This window comes from Perca flavescens, chromosome 19 (genome assembly GCF_004354835.1).
Source record: "Perca flavescens isolate YP-PL-M2 chromosome 19, PFLA_1.0, whole genome shotgun sequence".
Taxonomy (NCBI): domain Eukaryota; kingdom Metazoa; phylum Chordata; class Actinopteri; order Perciformes; family Percidae; genus Perca; species Perca flavescens.
The window spans coordinates 14,414,088-14,434,507 of NC_041349.1; the positions used below are offsets into that span (position 1 = coordinate 14,414,088).

The following is a 20,420-nucleotide window of genomic DNA, read 5'->3' on the forward strand; positions in this document are numbered from 1 at the left end:
CTCACCCGCTGAACTTTTCTCACTTGCCATTTGCTCCCGCTAACATTCGTCACGCTGCTTCCTGCTTCACGATGCGGTTTGTTATTGAAGCGCAGCTCCTTTAAATGTGAGGGGAAATGTTGACGGTCGGAGTTGATGAAGTTGGTGAGTGTACAAATGTTAAACAAAGTTAACGACGTGTTTGTTCGTCGACGGTAATGAAACGGTTTTCACAAATGGACTTCTCTTTGAAAATTTAAGACAGTTTAAATGTGAACGATAGCTATTAGTTACTTAGTTTACCTTAGCTAACCGTTACCGTCACTTTAGGTGGGCGGACAATTCGGCCCTCTTGTCGTTTGGTTTTTAAATAATTATATTTCTTAATTTTACAGGAAAATGAAGGATTTAATTCCTCTGCGAACCGGCTACACAACGTTATAAAGACACGCGTAAGATGTCAGGGGCCCACGAGCAAACCAGGAAGCGCCGCCCCCCAAAAATGTTCTTGCTCTCGACAGACCTGAAGGTCCAGGACCAGCTGGAAGGTACCATTCGGCTGCTGCGGGGGTACATATGCCTGGAGCAAGATTCGGGCAAGAACAGAGGTGACGCCCCTTGGTTCAAGGTATTGACACAGTAACCTACATTAGTTTAAGGCGGCATAATTAATTTTAAGGTAAACAATTAATTGAATTAATTAGCAGTTATTTCGATAATTAACACATAGTAATTGTTAAAGCAAAAATGTCAGGATTTGCTGCTTTTTGTCATATAGTTGTAATATTTCTGGGTGTAATGGGCATTTTTACTAAGTTCTGGCATTTTTTAAACCAAACAAAAGAAAATATAATATAATTTGTAGGTCAATTGATACTGAAAACACTAGTCACTTAGCTACATCAACTAAACTATATTGTCTTCAAAGAGGAACTATATTGTCTTCCAAAATTTTTCTATCATTCAGGGATCTTTTTCAGGTCGTTTTATGAAGAATAATTACCTCTTTACATGGTTCCTGTGATAACAAATGGTTGTCCACCCCTATTTAAGATCAATAAAGATACTTTTTTTTTCTTCAAACTTTTTGATGGAGTTAAAATAATTTCTCACCGGTCAGACCTGGCCTTTGGTACTCTGTCACTTAAAAGGCTGCATAATGTGAGACAGATCGGGAACCAGCTATCTTTTTTTTTTTTTTTTTTTTAAATCCTAAAGTGTGTCTCCTATCATGGCACTCTTTTTTTTTAACTAATCTCACTCCCTCTGAGTGTAGTACTCTGTCGTGTATGCGCCTCACCCCTAATTTCTTTCCTCTTCTCTCCCTTATATTTGTCTTTCTCTCCACCTCCTGTTTTCTCCACAGGTGTTAGACAATGACATCATGTTGAAAATAGAGAGGAAGTTCCTGCTTGAAGTCCCGACTGACCTTAACGGCCTGTTGGAGCCTGTATCTGACCCAGAGGCTCGCCTAAGACTTCTGAGTAATTCATTAATTGTTATTTAGTAGTAGTGTTACAGTACTGTGCTCATGTACTTGTATTATTATACTGGACATGCATGTGTTAATAAGAGGAGAAACAATTGGAAATGTTGCAGTGATAGTTGTAGAAATATTGATAAAAGTAAGAGTATTAGTAGTTTTAGTAGTAGTAGTAGTAGTAATAATAATAATAAACAAACTAGAACAATTGGTCATGAAATAGTGGTAATGATGAATGTAATAGTAGTAGCAGTTAATGACAATTGTAGTAGTAGTAGTAGTAGTAGTAGTAGTATTAATAGACATGGGGACAGGAGCAATAATGAAGAAATACTAGTAGTAATTATGAAAAGAGATTTTTGTGGTGTAATTTATTGTCTTAGTAGTTTTAATTGTGTGACTTTTTGTATTTTTAATTTTTTTACTTATTTTATTTATTGACATACGTGACATATAAAGGCTCTGAGGACGGAGTTAAAATGTGGGTTTTTGAAGTGGGAAATGGGAAGTAAAGCCAGATTACATTTTTTGTCCCTTCGATACTGGCCTATTTGATAATGTTCTGGGATAACTAACAGCATATGTACATCAGTTCTTTCCTCCCTTTCTAGTTTTCATTGTATTTTTCCAGGCAATCCCGGGAAGCTGCATCATTTTGCTACTTTGCCTGTCGATTGTCCACTGTGGGTCCAAATAGGCCAACATGACGAGCTTGCGGAGGCAGATCTTAAATACATTGGACCGCTCACCAGAGGGAGCAGCGCTGTGCTTTTTGGGGTACAGCTCAAGGTAAACCTGAATCCAGGATATAAGAAGAAACTTTTTAGCATCCCACATAGGTTTGAGGATGTAACACTATTAACATCAAAGTTATAATCCCTAAGGTTTCAGTCCTGGGTGATTTGGCAATACAGCTCTGATACATTAGGAGGAGAGTGATATAAAATTAAAAACAGTAATGCTGGATCACATGCATGCCTTGTTTCCTTTTGAATCCCAAATTTAAAATCCATCTGCTAACAATTAAAAAGTACAGTATAGAGAGGCATTTACAGACTGTACATACATTGAATGAGTATTGCTGAAAAAAATGGTGACCCTAAATTGTGTGCGGTTTGATTTAATACAAATCTTAAGGATTAAAGCTACATAAATATAAAAAAAACAGCAAATGTCCAAATAAAAACATTCATACCTACATACAGGGTTCAAAATTAACTTTTTCATCTATCAGCCAAATGGCTAGTGAATGTTCAGTTTTTACCATCCATTCAATAGATTTAGATTACCGTTGTTTTTTTTGGCTGGTGAGTAAAGCAAATCCAGCCAATTGCATATTTTACCAGCATTTGGCTAGGTGGTGCTTAGTTTGAACCCTGAAAGTACAGTTGATTTACATGATCAGGGGAAAGAAGGCTTGATCACCTTGTTGTGTGTTTTCCACTCTCTGTCTCCTCTGCAGGGTTCAGCAGTAGGTAGAGGAGTGAGCAACGGCTCCTTCAAGGGCCACCGTCTCTTCAGCTGCCCCGAAGCCTGCGCCCTCTTCGTCCCGATCAGCCACATCAAGCTCCGCCACTGGTCTAGCAACAATGGCTCCGACGCACATGAGCGACCCCGCGAGCGAGTCCACCGCAGCAGCAGCAACGGGCATCAGAGCAACGATGACCGCCATCCTCATCAGCAGCAGCACAGTCATCACATTAGTTTCCACCAGCATCGTCCCAGCAGCCCTCCTCAGCCGCACCCCTTGGGCATCGTCCCTCGGACGGCGGAGTCGGCGCCCCTCACAGCTAAAAACCAGGTCCAGGTCCGAGGCCCTACGTCCCCACCGCCGTTCCACGTTGGCCAGCGGGTTTGTTTTCCCCTGGAAGACAATGTCTATGGGGGGGAGGTGCGCTACTGTGGTCTCCTGCCCGGCCGGTCCTCGTCAGGGATGTATGTCGGAGTCCTGTTGGTCAGTACGACAAAGTTGTGATTATATGAAGAGTCTGATTCCAAATTAAGTTTTTATCATTAATAATTCTAATTATTTTTAGTTGCATTTATCATCTTAAAGGTCCCATGGCATGAAAATGTCACTATATGAGGTTTTTTTAACATTAATATATGGTCCCCCAGTGGCTAGAAATGGTGATAGGTGTAAACCGAGCCCTGGGTATCCTGCTCTGCCTTTGAGAAAATGAAAGCTCAAACATTGACAGCTACATTATTATTATTTTTTTTTTTTTTAAGCACAAAATTAAGACAATTGCATAATTGAACCTTTGTCACATGTCACACCTCATCTCTCTCTGCCCTCATTTGCTGTCATCTCTCTACTGTCGACTCTAATAAAAGGCATAAAATTCCCAAAATAATTGTAGGAAAAAAAACTCCAGGCTTACAAATAAAGTTGGATGATGTAGATAGTCCTCATTTTCCTTCTAAGTGATAGAAATACGTTGTAATAATGTATAAGCCATTATCCCTAGCACAGTCTATGCCTTTGTGATATAAATTATTACTGTATTCCTAATTAGGGCAATCATATGTGTTTATTAGAATAGTTTTCCACTAGATTTGAATCCCTTCTCTTTGAGAAGCACTTGTGTCTGCAGCTTTGTGTTTGACTTTGTGTGTTACAGGACGTTCCTGTTGGTAACTGGGACGGGCTTTGTAAGGGAGAGAAGCTCTGCCACATTCCTTCCCCCCTCTATGGACTACTTCTGCCAATCACCAAGGTTTCCTCAGGTACACTCACAGTATGTTTTTAGTCGCCATTTACAGTATAATCAGGGAACCGGTAAGAGTTTACTGTTGTTTACGGCTCAGCCTGTCAGTCAGTCATCTGGGCAGAGAAACCACCGCTGTGCCTGCTTGTCTAGTAAGAGGAAGTGTAACGTTAACAGCACAGCGACCGCTTTCGGCTCGCCATTAATATCACATCGCAGCAAACGGTGTCTGCGTGAAGTTTTAAAAAACGGTAACCACACTTGAAACCAACCGTGACTCTCTGTGACTTCAACAAAACTGCATCTGTCAATATGCAGAGAGGACAGATAAGCTTGCGCTTATGCACTCAGACGCTGTTGGTACTGAAATTTGGCACCGAAAGAGAAATAATTTTTCGATACTCATAGGATTGGAGTATTTTTTTTCGGTGCCATAAAAGTAACGTTGTTCATTATCAAAATCTGTGTTGCCCGTTCACAAACGTGAAAACTGTTTTTTTTTCATGAATATTTACCACCAGCATCAATTCCAAGTGTTGAAATGTTACATTTGCATTCGCACGAACTGGGGTAGACCCATATTAGTGCGCCATCTTGAAATACGTTAGCCGGTAAGGGACATACAGGACACACTGCTCCGCCTTTCGTGTTTTCGCTGTCACATGATAAACTCGCAGGTGCTGCTAATGCTGCTAATGGGTATCGTAGCTTCCCGGCCCTGGCAAGTTTGAAGAAGGAAACATGGAGGACCACACGTATTAAAAATCCTAATTTCAGGATCAGGAGTCTTCTTCTTCGACCAGAAAAAGGATAATAAAAAGAGACCGGCTTTTTGAAGCGTGAAGGCTACGGTATCTGTAATACGTACTTTGAACTGCGTGGTGCGAAAGAGTTGATTGCGATATATGATCTCAACGCTAAATGGGAGAAATTCCCACACATTGGACCTTTTTAAATGTTTTGTCGTGATCATATAAAATATATTTTTTTTTATATATTTTATGAGGCAGTAAAAGTGCTTCATGGAAACACAAAAAACACTTCATATGCAGGAGACTTTACACCTATTTGTCGTGAAAACATTTCAGGCAACATCTAACTCTTGTTCCATTTTGTCCTCAGAGTCGAAATCCCACCGTCACAACCCTCCACACCAAATTACCAAATCCATCCTGAAGCCAGCACTGCCCCCCGTCACTAAACCAGGCCCCATGCCCCCACCTGCCTCTGCTCCCAAAGTTGCCCTGATGCCCCCCAGCAAACAAGCCCTTAAACCTCCACCACTGCCGCCACCCAAACCCACCCAAAAGGCCCTGCCTCCTCCGCCTCTTCCCCCTCCCGCACCCCGCAGCCCTACGTCGCCGACCGCCACCGACCAGTTGCAGCACCTCAACGGCATACCCGACCCACCCGACGGTGTAGCTGCAGAAGAGAAGGAGGAAGCAGGACTGGAGGGCGAGCTGGAGGTGGGCTCAATGGTTGAAGTGAACGACCCGCCGCTTTTTGGGGTTATTCGCTGGATTGGACGGATCGGTGGGATTTTAGAGCCAGTAGCAGGAATTGAGCTGGTAAGGTGAAAGTTTATTAAGCTGTTAACACTAAAACTGCGTCGTTTTTATACCTGTTTCATAGTTTAAGCTTAAAGTACAATCCATTATTCAAATGTCCGCAAAAGGCTAGTCTATATCCACGACATTGCACTTCTGGGATTGCTCCGGTGCCTTCGGAAATTCCGCCAGATGTCCGTCTTTTCGGCCGGGTGTCCGTTACCTTCCACTTTCTTTGTGTTGGAATTTCAAAAAGTTTGTGTTGTGTTCTGTGCATTTACGTTGGGATGTGAATTGTAGAAAGATTTAAGAAATTTAAAAAGTACTGGCAGTAACTTTTCAAAATCTTTAACAAGGATGACATTTTCTCATATATCTTAAAATTAATGGTTTAGTTTAACCCTAGTGATAACAGTAAATTACTCCCACTGCTTTCTTTTTGTAAAGAAATTGTTGAATTTTGATTTGTTGTTACCACCTGCGGCTCGAGAGTGAAGATGTAGTTTGTAGTGTAGTTTCATTTTGTGAATTTGATTCTTTGTGGCTGCCATTCTACAGGAATTCAGCTCTTTCTTTTGGATGACTTATTAACCATGTGTGCATTTGGCACCACTTAGTTTCTTCTATTTTTATATTAAAGATGAAAACCATGATAAACACATGGAATTCCTCTGATATAATTTTTTCTTCCAACAACAGCAAACTAATGTATGATATTGTATCGCAGTGTATCACACTGATAAAAAAACAAACCCATTGTGTGTGTCAGGACCAGGAGCTGTCTGCAGGTACAGATGGCAGTTATCTCGGTGAGCGCCACTTCCGTTGCCCGGCCAACAAGGGGCTGTTTGTCAAGCTTCGCAACTGCAGACGGGACTCCAGGTTTCCCGCCCCTGAGGCACCTGTCAATCAAGTGGAGCGATGCAACTCTATAGGTAGGAAAGCATGGTCTGGTGGTGTCTGGCACAATGACTAAACTACTGTGAGAGAAAAAAAAAAAGTACTTTAAGAGAGACGTTAGTGCCAGTATCTAATAGAGGTGGGAATCACCAGAGGCCTCACGATATTGTCACGATACGATATTATTGCGATTTTAAACATAATGCAATATTCTGCAATATATTGCAATTTATTACCTTTTTTCCGACTTTATTTTTTTTCCCATTTTCAAATGATATCCCCAAAAGGAAACTTTGTCAGTATCTGTTTTTATCTAAAAGGATACATTTCTCTGTTTCTTCATCTCACTTCAGTTGTATTGCAACAAAATGGGATTGTCAAGCAGACAAACTGACCAACACATGTATATAATAATAGATTGACACTTGGCGTCTGTGTATCGATACAGTATTGCCACGGAAAATATCGCAATACTATGCTGTTATCGATTTCCCTCACCCCTAGTATCTAACGGCTATTGGAGGAAGTGGCTCTAAATACACTTCTTCACTCCAGCCATAAAATTTGCGTGCCACGTGAGTGTGTATATGAATGTAGTGTATCAGAATGTTTTAATTATGTAATCCTGTCTCTTGTGTGGCTCCCAGCCTTTGCAGAGTGGGGCAGTGAGCGTGTGGAGGATAACACTCCTCCTGTGGACGGGGACGAGGCCACTGAGTTCTACCAGGGCTGGAAGAGAGGCATCCAGGGTCACCTCAACTCCTGCTACCTGGACGCTACGCTGTTCAGGTAACTTTACATACTCGGTAGTAACAGAGAGGATTGTCAGGGTAAAAAGTATATTAAATATATCAACATCAAATTCAAAAACACGTCAGTTTACTCGACCTGTAATATTATGCAGCATGTTCCTAAAAGTCATTGTTTTATAGCTCCTCTTTGCTTCTGATTAATGTAATGGTGATTCAACTAAAAGCCACTAAATCTATTTTTAAAAACTCTGGTTGATCCTTTCTATGAGAGTCTGTGTTGTACATGAAGCGGTGGCTTTTATTGATTTTTTTTTCCAGCTTAATTCAGAATAAACAGAAGACGTGGCTAGTTAGGATCAACACGGATTGCTCCAATGAACTAACGGATAATAAAAAGAAACTTCAATTCTATTCTGTGCCTCACTGGGATACTACATTGGTAAATCTGATCTTACAGCTGTTGAGGTGTAAATTTATGCTGAAATGTATCCATAACAAATAGATTATTATATTTCCCCGGTCATCACCTGCATGTCTGTTTCTCTCTCTGTGCTCTACAGTCTGTTCTCCTGCTGCAGTTCAGCAGACTGGGTGTTGTTTTGGCCCTCTGACCCCGAAACTGGCAAAGACTCCAGTCAGGCTCAGGACCTGCTGCGTTGTGAGATAGTCAACCCCCTGCGAAGGTGTGTAACTGTGTATACACACAAGTAACTACAGTTCTATTGCAAATGCATTTTTGCTCCTAATGATACATCAGTGGTGTTTTTAAGGTATGGCTATGTGTGTGCCAGTAAGACCATGGCCTTAAGACGACTTCTGGAGGCTGCGAACAGAGACACAGGTTTCACCAACCAGGAGAAAGGTACATGTGTACTCTGGATTTCTGTCCTACCTCTTCCATTAGCACAGCAGGTGTATGTGTGTGCATGTGATCAGACTGAGGAATGCTGTCACGCTGTTCTGTTCCGACAGATCCTGAAGAGTTCCTCAACAAGCTTTTCCAGCTCCTCCGAGTCGAGCCGCTCCTCAAGATCAGGTTATGACACACACGCACACACACGCACACACTCTGCTTCACTATCACACAGGCCAAATGTTCTTCTTTGATATAATGGAGGTTGAAAAGGCTCTCACGCTGGCTGGGAGTCAACTCCGCTGCGTTTCCTGTATTCTGCTGTGAGAAGGTGATTAATGTTGTGATCACACTCGCAAGTCGTTTTCTTAAGTCCATCACAGAGAAGTGACCCGGCTTATGTTTTAGTTCCTTATTTGTTAAAGTTTGCTCAAGTAAAATGTCACATAGGCTGAAAATGAGCCCGATATTTCATAACCAGTGAATTCCTAAACCTAGAGAATCAAATCTATTTGCAATTTGTCTCATCTTAACTCTGAATCAGTGGTTTCAAGATGATTACCAGAGTGGGAAGCACAAGAAAAACAAATTTCAACCAATTCTTCAGACTTTCCTCTAATATTTATATTTTTCCCTTGTTAATTACTGAGTGATTTTACCTCTTCAAGCCTCTAAAAAAACCTTTAAAAAATAATAACTGGTGATATTTTTTTATTTTAAAGAGCCAAAAAAGGTTGAGAACAATGAGATTTTCCCTTAATTTACATTATTAAAGATCCCCTCTAGACATGGTTTAAGACATAAAAATACTATTAATGGAATAGTAATTTGTGTCTAACATCTTTTTTTTTTTTTTCTTTTCATGTTAAGTTCAGTGACCTGTTTTAAAAATGTGACTCAGAGAAACTTTCCCCCCTTTAGCAGATGCCCACATTTGACACATTTCTAAATCTCAATTACCCACATCTTTTTCTCTTTCCTTGTACTTTCAGATCGATGACTCAGCGGCCTCAGGAGTGTCACCTCTACCAACTCTTCCCGCCTACACTTCCTCCCTCCTCGCCCTCAACCGTCTCGCCAGTTGACTCCCCCATCCCTCTCACCTCGCCTTCGCCCAGTCGGATGCGGGTCGCCAGCGTCCAGCAGCTGCTGGAGTCCTCCTTCCTCCATGCCGGCCTCAAGTTTGTCGAGGTGACAGAAGGCGTTTGGTGTTTTAAGCCCCCAAACGTCGTCTTCCAGGCAGCGCTGCATGGAAGGCACTGGGGTTAGGCAAAGGTTTAGGGTTAGGTGCCTTGAAGTCGACGGTGGGGGCTTAAAACACCATCGAGCGTGACAGAAACAAGTTGTTACATGTTGTTAAAAGAAATGACTATATTTTACTGTTTGAGTCACCCAAGACTTTAACTATCAGGCAATGTGTTTTGATCACCCCACCAGACTCCCTCCTGCCTCTTACTGCTCATGCCTCGTTTCGGAAAGGAGTTCAAAATGTTTGACGCCATCTTGCCCACCCTCAGCCTGGACATCACAGACCTGCTGGATGACAGTAAAGACAATTTTTAAGGGGGGGGAAATCTACATTTTAGCTTGTTTTTGGTCCTGGTTTCACTCTAGGTTTAGTTTCAGATGAATACAGATCAGATTTTTTTTATTGAAGCAATCTTAAGATCTAGCTAGTTTCACATCAGTTTTTGTTCTGTACCCAGTTTAGTTTTAATTGCAGTGTACTTTTTGTCTCTCTTTGTCTTTTTTAGCCCTGAGACAGTGCAGTATCTGTCAGGCTGTAGCTGAGTGGGAGTGTCTCCAGTGTTATGAAGACCCAGATATCACTCCCGGTCATCTCAAACAGTACTGCCAGACTTGCAACACACAGGTACCCACTTCTTACTGTGGATCTGAGATTAATTTGTAGCCTTAAAAAAACAATGATTGCAGGTTTATATGATATAAAAAAGAAAGCGGTATAAGTTCAATGTAAAGCACTCTTTAAGGGTGATTTATACTTCTGCGTAAAATCTACGTGGCTACATACGTCGGTACGTGGAGGCACGAATCTACGCCGGACCCTACGCCGTAACCGGACGTGCACCTCTCAAAAAATGTAACAACACGTCGCGGCGACGCACGTCGTGGCTTGGTAGCGTTGCATTTCCCCCAACTCATTTCCTGGTTCTCCTTCTCCATAAACAACATGAAATCAAGGACAGGGTTAACTTTTCCTGCTAAAGATTTCCCACCGTGGTCAGAAAGAACCGGGGAGACACTTTGTTTCTCTCACCATGACTCTAGAGTCGCTACTCGCTCCGAAGCTAATCGCCGTCACTCAATCACTTTTCCCTCACTCTACAACACACTCCCTACACACACACACACACACCGGCTTGATGCACACACCAGCGCACAAGTATTAACATCAGGCCACTTATGTAGGCTACGGCGAAGCTCTGCGTGGAGCCTCCGCAGAAGCATAAATCAAGCTTCACCCTCATTTTCAGTCTCTTTAGTGTCTTTTTTTTTGCTTTACATATTGGCTTTGATGGTCTTTTCTATTAATCACCAGGTCCACAGTCACAGGAAGCGGGCGTCCCACGGCCCGGTGAAGATTGCTGTCCCCGGGGGAACGTGGACCGGCCCTTTGCACTGCACCCGCCAACGAATGTCTCTCTTTGCCGTGACGTGCATCGAAACCAGCCATTACGTGAGCTTCGTCAAGCACGGGCCCCTCCCCACCGACTGGCTGTTCTTTGACAGTATGGCAGACCGGGAAGGTGAGAGATCCTCACTGCGATACATTCTAGTGACAGGATTAAAACACAAAAACATGCACTGTTAAAGCGCTCGTATATATCTCTCACCCAGGTGGCGAGAACGGCTTCAACATCCCCCGGGTGAAGGCGTGTCCGGAGGTGGGCCGCTACCTCAGCCTATCAGAGGATGCGTTGAGCAGAGTTGACCCCGTCTCCTTACGGGAGTCCGCCCGCCGCCTGCTGTGTGACTCCTACATGTGTCTGTACCACAGCCCCGAGCTCAGCCTGTACAAGTGACCCAACACACACACAGATGTGAGCGTGGAACAAGATGCTGTCAAACTGATGCTGACATATTATACTCAGGCTTAGTCTTATCTTAACTGTCAAATGACGTCCAAATTAGTAACTTTTGGGTAATGATAATCAGAGCCCCTGTTACTTTATTCAGTAGAATATGAAATGTTCATTAACACCGATTTTCTTTTTGGCCCTGTTCATACTTTGCAGTAAAATGCATCAGTTTGTGCCTAAATAGTCGGGAGTTTCCCCGACTCCATTTCCTAATCCAAACAATGATGACACATGTACATAATCAATTTGTACAATGTGAACTAAACTTTAAGAATTTTGTCATCACTTTATTTAATGTTACTTTTTATTAATTTGAGTTTTAAAAAAAAAAGACCAACGAGATATGTCATTTCCAGCTTCCTAGATAGAAAACCGATGTGACTTTGAAACTGGATACCTTTTTTCTTTTCTTTTTTGTAAAGCAGGCGGGACATGTTTTCATCCAGATGGTTAAAAGACTCTTTTAGAGAATTCGGTTAAGACATTCAGAACTGCAAAAGTGTTTTTAAATAACATTCTGGGTTTCAAAGATTGCAGAGTATTTCTTTTACAGCAAATTGGATGCTTGGCTTTTTCTGAATCGGATCTCATTCGAAATGCATTTGAGACTTTTTCTACTGCAATTTGACCTGGATCTACTGTAGGTCATATCTAGTTATACTATCTGCTTGAAAAAGGAAAGAACAGGGCCTCAGAACTACAGTACATGTAAGCTAAATAAAGATCAGCAGTATGATCTAATGTGACTAATGCACAAACAGCCTGTAGTACACATGTACACTCATGAACTTGATAGTAAATGATCTGATGGGTGGCAGTACTTAGTCTTCACACCTGAGTTTACCTGTGTCTTAATACTGCTATATTGTACAGAACCTCTGTGCCTGTAACTTATAACACATGTACACTTTACAATTCAATTTGCACTGCTTCACTTACATGTCAGTATGTGTGTATATAATAGCATTGCCTTCAACTGACTGTAACGATTACACACAGATGCTTAAACGTTTTTATTGTTTCCAGGTTGTTAAATATAATACTGCTGTGAACAATGGGGAAACAGTCCTGACTAATAAATGATACTCTTCTAGTTTTCTTTTTTAATGTTCCCACAAACATGTAGATGGAGCTTGATACAAGGTACTATGGTGCATCCAGACATCACACCAAATAATATAGAGTATATAAATAAGTAATAAAATACCTTAATATAAATAATATAAAAACATTTACCAAATAAGTTTGTTTTTGATTAGTCTTTAAGGTAATATATATAATATATTAAGAAATATATACATATAATATATGTAAATTTACCCATTAAATGATGTGATTGAAGTATTTCTCCCTTTATTAAAACAAATATAGCAAATATATAAAGTATACCTTGTGTATACAACTTATATACAACCAAAAGGAACAACTAATTGGATGACCGTGTAAAATGTACGTAGGTGTTTTATGTTTAACAACTCTTTTGTTTGTACGTTCAGCTAATTAGTTCAAAGTTTGGCTTCCCTGCTTGTAAATTTTGATTTATGAATATAAATTCTGGTCAGAATAACAAATAATGACATAAAACTGAGAGCAAGAATTCCTGTCATACTCAAAGTAATCTAAATTGAGGGAAAATAAGATCAGCAATAATTCTTGATGATTCAATTCAGAGTCTTGTATAAAGGCAAGATCAAAACAAATGCGCTAACATGTTTTTGAGCCTCCCACAAAAAAGTACAGCTTACATTATCGTCTTTCTTTAAAGTATACCACTTTGACTTTGTTTATGGGGGGACAAATAATACCGATATATTTCCAATAAAACTGGACCAATACAATATGTCTTGGTTGATGAATTGTCTGATATTTACTCTTAAAAAAAAATGTTTCCCCCAACGGCTGTTTTCAGTTGCATTCAACAAAAAATATTGACTGCCATTTTCCTTAAAACCTTGAAGATATAAAATAATGCTTGGGGGGACAGCACCAAAAACAACTGAGGATTCATAACAATGATCCTATAGTGCTGAATAAACCACATAAATGCAGAGTTAAAAGTAATAAAATATTATTGAGCCACTTCTGAAAGAAAACATTTATTTTTAACATGTATTTATATTTATTTTTATACAGAATATATCTATTCCAAATTAAAAGCATTTGTTTATAAAACAAATTATTTTGAAGGGATGACCTGACGCAAGATCCGGATCACAGGGTAACGTCAACAACGTCATCATTGCGTGCCCCACATCGACGAGCGAGCGACGAAGGGTCGGCATAGTCCACTGCACAGCAAGCTATATTTTTGCTAATTTCATCCAGAAATAACGACAAATAAACCAGATTGCGGTCGTTTGAATGTTTCTATAAGGTAAAATGAATGTTAAATTACTGCTTATTGACGTATTTAGATATAACGTCATGTTAGAGCAGCTCCAACATGACGTTATATGTAAATACGGATGGAGTTGCTTTTAAACAGCGACGTCAAGTGATAGTAACATCCTCATTTTTTTGCCATCGCGTTTGGTCGTTTAAATTGTCTTTGTTTTTCAGTTTGAATTGTTGTGCTAACATTGCTTCTACTCGAACAGGCGAAACTGTGCGATGTTGCTGCATTCAAATCGGCTTTATTAGCAATCAATAACCTTTGCTTATAACGGCCTCCCTTTGACCTTTTTTTTTCTCTTTTCTTACAAGTACTGTTAGGGGAAACTGTCCAACATGGCTGAAAGCATTTTACTACATCAGATCATATTCGTTGGAAGGCTTAGCTACACCGATACGATCTTTTGGTGTCGAGTCGCAATTCTTGTAACGGTCCTGATTGCAGGTGCAAAACCATTAAAGCATTTCCAAAATACCTGTCACAAAGATTATTGAATAAGTAAAGACGAAGTGAGAGTGAAGAAGTGTCATTTCGACCATAACAAATACTACTGAACTGTTTCTTTTTACGACCAGGGTATACAAACTGACTAAACATTACAAAAACACATCAAGATGAAACCTAAAGTTACTAGTGATATACAGTACAGGCCAAAAGTTTGGACACACTTTTTATTTTCATGACTATTTACATTGTAGATTCTCACTGAAGGCATCAAAGCTATGAATGAACACCTATGGAATTATGTACTTAACAAACAAAGTGTGAAATAACTGAAAACATGTCTTATATTTTAGATTCTTTAAAGTAGCCACCCTTTGCTTTTTTTATTAATAAGGGAAAAAATTCCACTAATTAACCCTGACAAAGCACACCTGTGAAGTGAAAACCATTGCAGGTGACTACCTCATGAAGCTCATTGAGAGAACACCAAGGGTTTGCAGAGTTATCATAAAAGCAAAGGGTGGCTACTTTGAAGAATCAAAAATATAAGACATGTTTTCAGTTATTTCACACTTTTTTGTTAAGTACATAATTCCATATGTGTTCATTCATAGTTTTGATGCCTTCAGTGAGAATCTACAATGTAAATAGTCATGAAAATAAAGAAACACATTGAATGAGAAGGTGTGTCCAAACTTTTGGCCTGTACTGTATCTGCACTGTAACCTTGTTGGCCATTTAATAGCATGCATAGATCCATCCATCCATCCATCCATCCATCCATCTTCGTCCGCTTATCCGTTAATCGGGTCGCTGGGGAGCAGCTCAACAGGGGACCCCAAACTTCCCTTTCCCGAGCAACATTAACCAGCTCCGACTGGGGATCCTGAGGCGTTCCCAGGCCAGGTTGGAGATATAATCCCTCCACCTAGTCCTGGGTCTTCCCCGAGGCCTCCTCCCAGCTGGGCGTGCCTGGAACACCTCCCTAGGGGGCGCCCAGGGGCATCCTTACCAGATGCCCGAACCACCTCAACTGGCTCCTTTCGACGCAAAGGAGCAGCGGCTCTCCGAGCTCCTCACGGATGAGTGAGCTTCTCACCCTATCTCTAAGGGAGACGCCAGCCACCCTCCTGAGGAAACCCATTTCAGCCGCTTGTACCCTGGATCTCGTTCTTTCGGTCATGACCCAGCCTTCATGACCATAGGTGAGGGTAGGAACGAAAACTGACCCGGTAGATCGAGAGCTTTGCCTTCTGGCTCAGCTCTCTTTTCGTCCTGGCGGTGCGATAGATTGAATGCAATACCGCACCCGCTGCGCCGATTCTCCGACCAATCTCCCGCTCCATTGTCCCTCACTCGCGAACACAACCCCAAGGTACTTGAACTCCTTCACTTGGGGTAAGGACTCATTCCCTACCTGGAGAAGGCATTCCATCGGTTTCCTGCTGAGAACCATGGCCTCAGATTTAGAGGTGCTGATCCTCATCCCAACCGCTTCACACTCGGTTGCGAACCGATCCAGTGAGTGCTGAAGGTCGCAGGCCGATGATGCCATCAGGACCACATCATCTGCAAAGAGCAGCGATGAGATCCCCAGCCCACCAAACTGCAACCCCTCCCCACCCCGACTACGCCTCGATATCCTGTCCATAAATACTACAAACAGGATTGGTGACAAAGCGCAGCCCTGGCGGAGGCCAACCCTCACCTGAAACGAGTCCGACTTACTACCGAGAACCCGGACACAGCTCTCGCTTTGGTTGTACAGAGATTGGATGGCCCTGAGAAGAGACCCCTCACCCCATACTCCCGCAGCACCTCCCACAGTATCTCCCGGGGGACCCGGTCATACGCCTTCTCCAAATCCACAAAACACATGTAGACCCGGTTGGCCATACTCCCAGGCTCCCTCCAGGATCCTTGCGAGAGTGAAGAGCTGGTCCGTTGTTCCACGACCAGGACGGAATCCGCATTGTTCCTCCTCAACCCGAGGTTCGACTATTGGCGAACCCTCCTTTCCAGCACCTTGGAGTAGACTTTACCAGGGAGGCTGAGAAGTGTGATACCCCTATAATTGGCACACACCCTCTGGTCCCCCTTTTTAAAAGGGGAACCACCACCCCAGTCTGCCACTCCTTTGGCACCGTCCCAGACTTCCACGCAATGTTGAAGAGGCGTGTCAACCAGGACAGCCCCTCCACACCCAGAGCCTTGAGCATTTCTGGACGGATCTCATCAATCCCCGGGGCTTTGCCACTGTGGAGTTGTTTGACTACATCAGTGACTTCCGCCTGGGAAATCGACGACAATCCCCGTTATCCTCCAGCTCTGCCTCTAACATAGAGGGCGTATTAGTCGGATTCAGGAGTTCCTCAAAGTGCTCCCTCCACCGCCCTATTACCTCCTCAGTTGAGGTCAACAGTGTCCCATCCTTACTGTACACAGCTTGGATGGTTCCCCGCTTCCCCTCCTGAGGTGGCGAACAGTTTTCCAGAAGCACTTTGGTGCCGACCGAAAGTCCTTCTCCATGTCTTCTCCAAACTTCTCCCACACCCGCTGCTTTGCCTCTTTCACGGCAGAGGCTGCAGCCCTTCGGCCCTTCCGGTACCCTGCAACTGCCTCCGAGTCCTCCGGGATAACATATCCCGGAAAGACTCCTTCTTCAGTCGGACGGCTTCCCTGACCACTGGTGTCCACCACGGTGTTCGTGGGTTACCGCCCCTTGAGGCACCTAAGACCCTAAGACCACAGCTCCTCGCTGCAGCTTCAGCAATGGAAACTTTGAACATTGTCCACTCGGGTTCAATGCCCCCAGCCTCCACAGGGATGCACGAAAAGCTCCGCCGGAGGCATGCATAGATGTTTTTCATAATTATGTTCTCTTGACACTGACTTCATTAAAAAAAAACATATCTGTTACTGTTCACCTGTTCTTTTAAGTTCTCAGGTTTTGTTTGGGTTTTCCTGAGATACTTGTATATTTGTGTCCTATTCTATTTTGATGGTTTATTGACTGTTTACACCCAGGAAGAGATCACCGTGCGGATGCTGGTAGAGGGCTAAACGAAAAGGAACGACTGCCCATCAGATTTCTGTTGTTTTTATGTCTTTATGTAGGTATCGCTTTCTGTCTCTGAGGTCCAGCAGTGAAGCCGGTTGCCATGACGTCTCCAGGGGGACAAGGAGGAGGAGCTCTGTCGACGAGAGGAGGCAGCGGGGCCAGGAGGATGAAGTGGGCTCTGGAGCTGAGCTTGGGCAACACCAGGTAAACAAACAGAGTACATCAAAACACTTACATTTGTGGCTTGTGCTTTCTATGCTTTTTCATTGATCAGTAACTGACAGTGGCAACAGCCAAGGGCGTAGCGGACACAGGGGTACACACACATGACACACACACACACACACACACACACACATATATATTTTACAGCACCCCCTCCCACAAAATAGTTCCAATGTCCCTGTGAGTAATAGATTCACATGTGAAAAAATGTCTTATGTTTTTGCATATTGAGGAACTTAGTACCACATATTTGGTTCATTGGCATGCTCCACCTCTATGTGGCCAGTTAAAATCTCCCATTTGGCAAGATAGTAAGGCAGTATGGAACGATTTATGGAAACGTCAGTGTTTCCATTAATCATAAATGAAATGTAGACTACTTGGAATCTGCAATTTGGAGAGACAAATGGGTTTCAATAAAAATCCTCTTCCTTAACAATCTCTCCCCCTTACTTCGGAAATTACGGCTACGCCCCTGACAACAGCTACATATTTTAAAAGGACAAGGCATTTGAAAGCGTTCTAGTCGTTCACAGGGAATAACCGCTAAACTCTCTGTGCTGCAGGAGTCGTGGCGGCGGTCAGGGCGACGTCGTTCACCCCATCGGCTACTCTGAGAAACCCGTCCCCGACACCAGCATCCAGGAGACGGACAAGAACCTGGTGGAGAAGGTAAAGCAGGGAGGAAAACCTTTCCTTTCTTTCTCTTCTTTGGATATAGAGATTGTTCTTCTTTTTGCCAGTGCTTTCTCTTCTCAGGGTTTCTTCTGTTTCTTGAGCACCTGCTAAAGTCAGGTTACATTTAGGTTATGTCCTCTATACACATATATAAATAAATGTGTAAATGAATGGCAAACACAAATAGAAGCAAATAAATAAATGAAATACTACAAAGATGACATGATGAAAGTAAATAAAATCCAAAACGTAAGCTATTAAACGAGATGAAAATAAATACGACAATACCATGAAAAGCCATACGATAAAAGTGAGTTTAAAAGTGAGATTTAGGCGCCCAGATAGCTCAGTTGGTAGAGCGGGCGGCCACGTGTAGAGGTTTACACCTCGACGCAGCGGACCCGGGTTTGATTCCGGCCTGCGGACCTTTGCTGCATGTCATTCCCCCTCTCTCTCCCCTTTCACTTCTTCAGCTGTCCTATAATTAAAGGCCTAAAATGCCCAAAAAAATAATCTTTAAAAAAAAAAAAAAAAAAAGTGAGATTTAAACATTAAAAAAGAAATGAAGGGCCGTTTTTGTTAATTTTTGGTGTGATGCTCACAAAGAAAGCATTTTATAATATTAATCATCCATACAGGAGTGTATGTAACGTGAGAGAAGATAAAATGTTGGACCGGAAATAAATACAAAATGCTGAGAGTGTACCTCTGACTCTGGTTGTGCAGCGTTGTTGGGACGTGGCTCTGGGGCCCCTGAAACAGATCCCCATGAACCTGTTCATCATGTACATGTCGGGCAACACAATCTCCATCTTCCCCATCATGATGGTCTGCATGATGGCCTGGAGGCCCATACAGGCGCTCATGTCCATGTCTGCCAGTGAGTATCTAGCAAGTCCTAATTAGCATTTTTACCCAGTGTGTTTTTTTTTCACCTCGTCTGGATCAGCTACTGTTGTAGAATCAGTTTTATAGTCAGCTCACATCATGTTCAGTTCTGTTTTCTGGCCCTCCTTCATTCCTTTGACCTCTTGTGTCTCAGCCTTCAAGCTGTTGGAGAGCTCCAGTCAGCAGTGGCTTCAGGGTCTGGTCTACCTGGTCGGCAACCTGCTGGGCTCGGCGTTGGCCATCTACAAGTGTCAGTCAATGGGACTGCTTCCAACACACTCTTCTGATTGGCTGGCTTTCATAGGACCGCCTCAGGTAAAGTGTTGCAGACTGTCTGCACGCATCTCATTTCACTTTGTTTATCCATTCATTTTGATCCACTGCCTCTAAATGAATGAAGCTTTTTTTTTTTTTGCAATTATTTGGATTATTTTAAGGCAATTTTCAACAAAAGATGATACATTGAATACATTGAGTAATAATAAAAAAAATACAAAAGCCAATAAGTATAAATAAAAATGATGAAAGCTATTTCCCTTTATAAACAAGAGTAAAAATGATGTAAATTCAGTCATCCATGTTTTTTGTCCTTTTATTTCTTTCTAGTAATGGCCAAACAGACTTGATTTAATCATTTTCTTTTCTCCTCAACAGAGGATGGAGATCATGGGTGGAGGGATGGTGTTGTGAAAAGGACGGAGCGTGCACATACCAGATTTAGATATTTACAGATGTTATATACTGTCCATTCTAGCCTATTAAAGCTCTTAACCACGACAGATTGAACCCCTTGTAGTGGCAGTTACAAGACATTTATTTTGTTTGCCTTTCTTTGACAGAAACATAAATATTTCATTACTTTATCCTGCTGCTGTGCTTCATGTTTTACACCTCTTTTGTTCCTCATCCATCTGTTAATAAAGGGTTAAAAGCGAGTTTCTTTCCAGTTGAAATAACAACAGGTTGTTTATGAGGTTATTTTACAGAATCCTCATTAAAACAGAACTTAATCTATGTATTACTCCTGAGAATGGCGGTAACAGTCTGTAAAGCATTTTCATTTTGTCACAAAGAAAGTCTTATTAGGTTTTATTCCCCTAGACTACTTTTTCTGCTTTTGTTTCTCAGTTTGTAGTGACACACATGTTTTCAGCATGCTTGCCAGCAACATTTACTAATATGTTTTAATTTATGAGTCGGTTTAATTTGTACTGATTTGCTACATGAACATGTTCTATGAATGAATAAATCCTCATTGGCTAAAATAACATGTTTTCAACTATCTCACTAAATGTGTTGGATGAAAAAATGACTTTTCTGTACAGAGATGATGGGACAAATTGTGGTTCATTCTGTATGTTATGTACTTTTTAGGGCCCAAAGGGTGTGTAAACATCCCATTTTAA

General features: G+C 41.9%; 2 protein-coding genes across 3 annotated transcripts; both read left to right on the forward strand.

Annotated features, from left to right (window-relative positions):
• Positions 1-34: 34 nt before the first annotated feature.
• Positions 35-12,419, forward strand: cyld3 (cylindromatosis (turban tumor syndrome) 3). Its single transcript, XM_028563591.1, has 17 exons — positions 35-144; positions 375-607; positions 1,346-1,463; positions 2,094-2,251; positions 2,925-3,416; positions 4,087-4,192; positions 5,296-5,741; positions 6,490-6,655; positions 7,268-7,409; positions 7,933-8,055; positions 8,143-8,234; positions 8,345-8,408; positions 9,218-9,416; positions 9,663-9,771; positions 9,980-10,098; positions 10,786-10,993; positions 11,085-12,419. The coding sequence occupies exons 2-17, from the start codon at positions 437-439 to the stop codon at positions 11,267-11,269; spliced, it is 2,898 nt and encodes a 965-aa protein (XP_028419392.1). The 5' UTR covers positions 35-144; positions 375-436; the 3' UTR covers positions 11,270-12,419.
• Positions 12,420-13,540: 1,121 nt separating this feature from the next.
• Positions 13,541-19,949, forward strand: emc4 (ER membrane protein complex subunit 4). 2 transcript variants are annotated; one of them, XM_028564148.1, is made up of 6 exons: positions 13,541-13,700; positions 17,280-17,427; positions 18,015-18,120; positions 18,853-19,006; positions 19,169-19,329; positions 19,669-19,949. In XM_028564148.1, exons 2-6 carry the CDS (start codon positions 17,324-17,326, stop codon positions 19,702-19,704), a joined length of 561 nt encoding a protein of 186 aa, XP_028419949.1. In that variant the 5' UTR covers positions 13,541-13,700; positions 17,280-17,323; the 3' UTR covers positions 19,705-19,949. The 2 variants fall into 2 exon arrangements, with proteins under 2 accessions (XP_028419949.1, XP_028419950.1); XM_028564149.1 differs by having other exon boundaries at positions 17,301-17,427.
• The last annotated feature ends 471 nt before the right edge of the window (positions 19,950-20,420 follow it).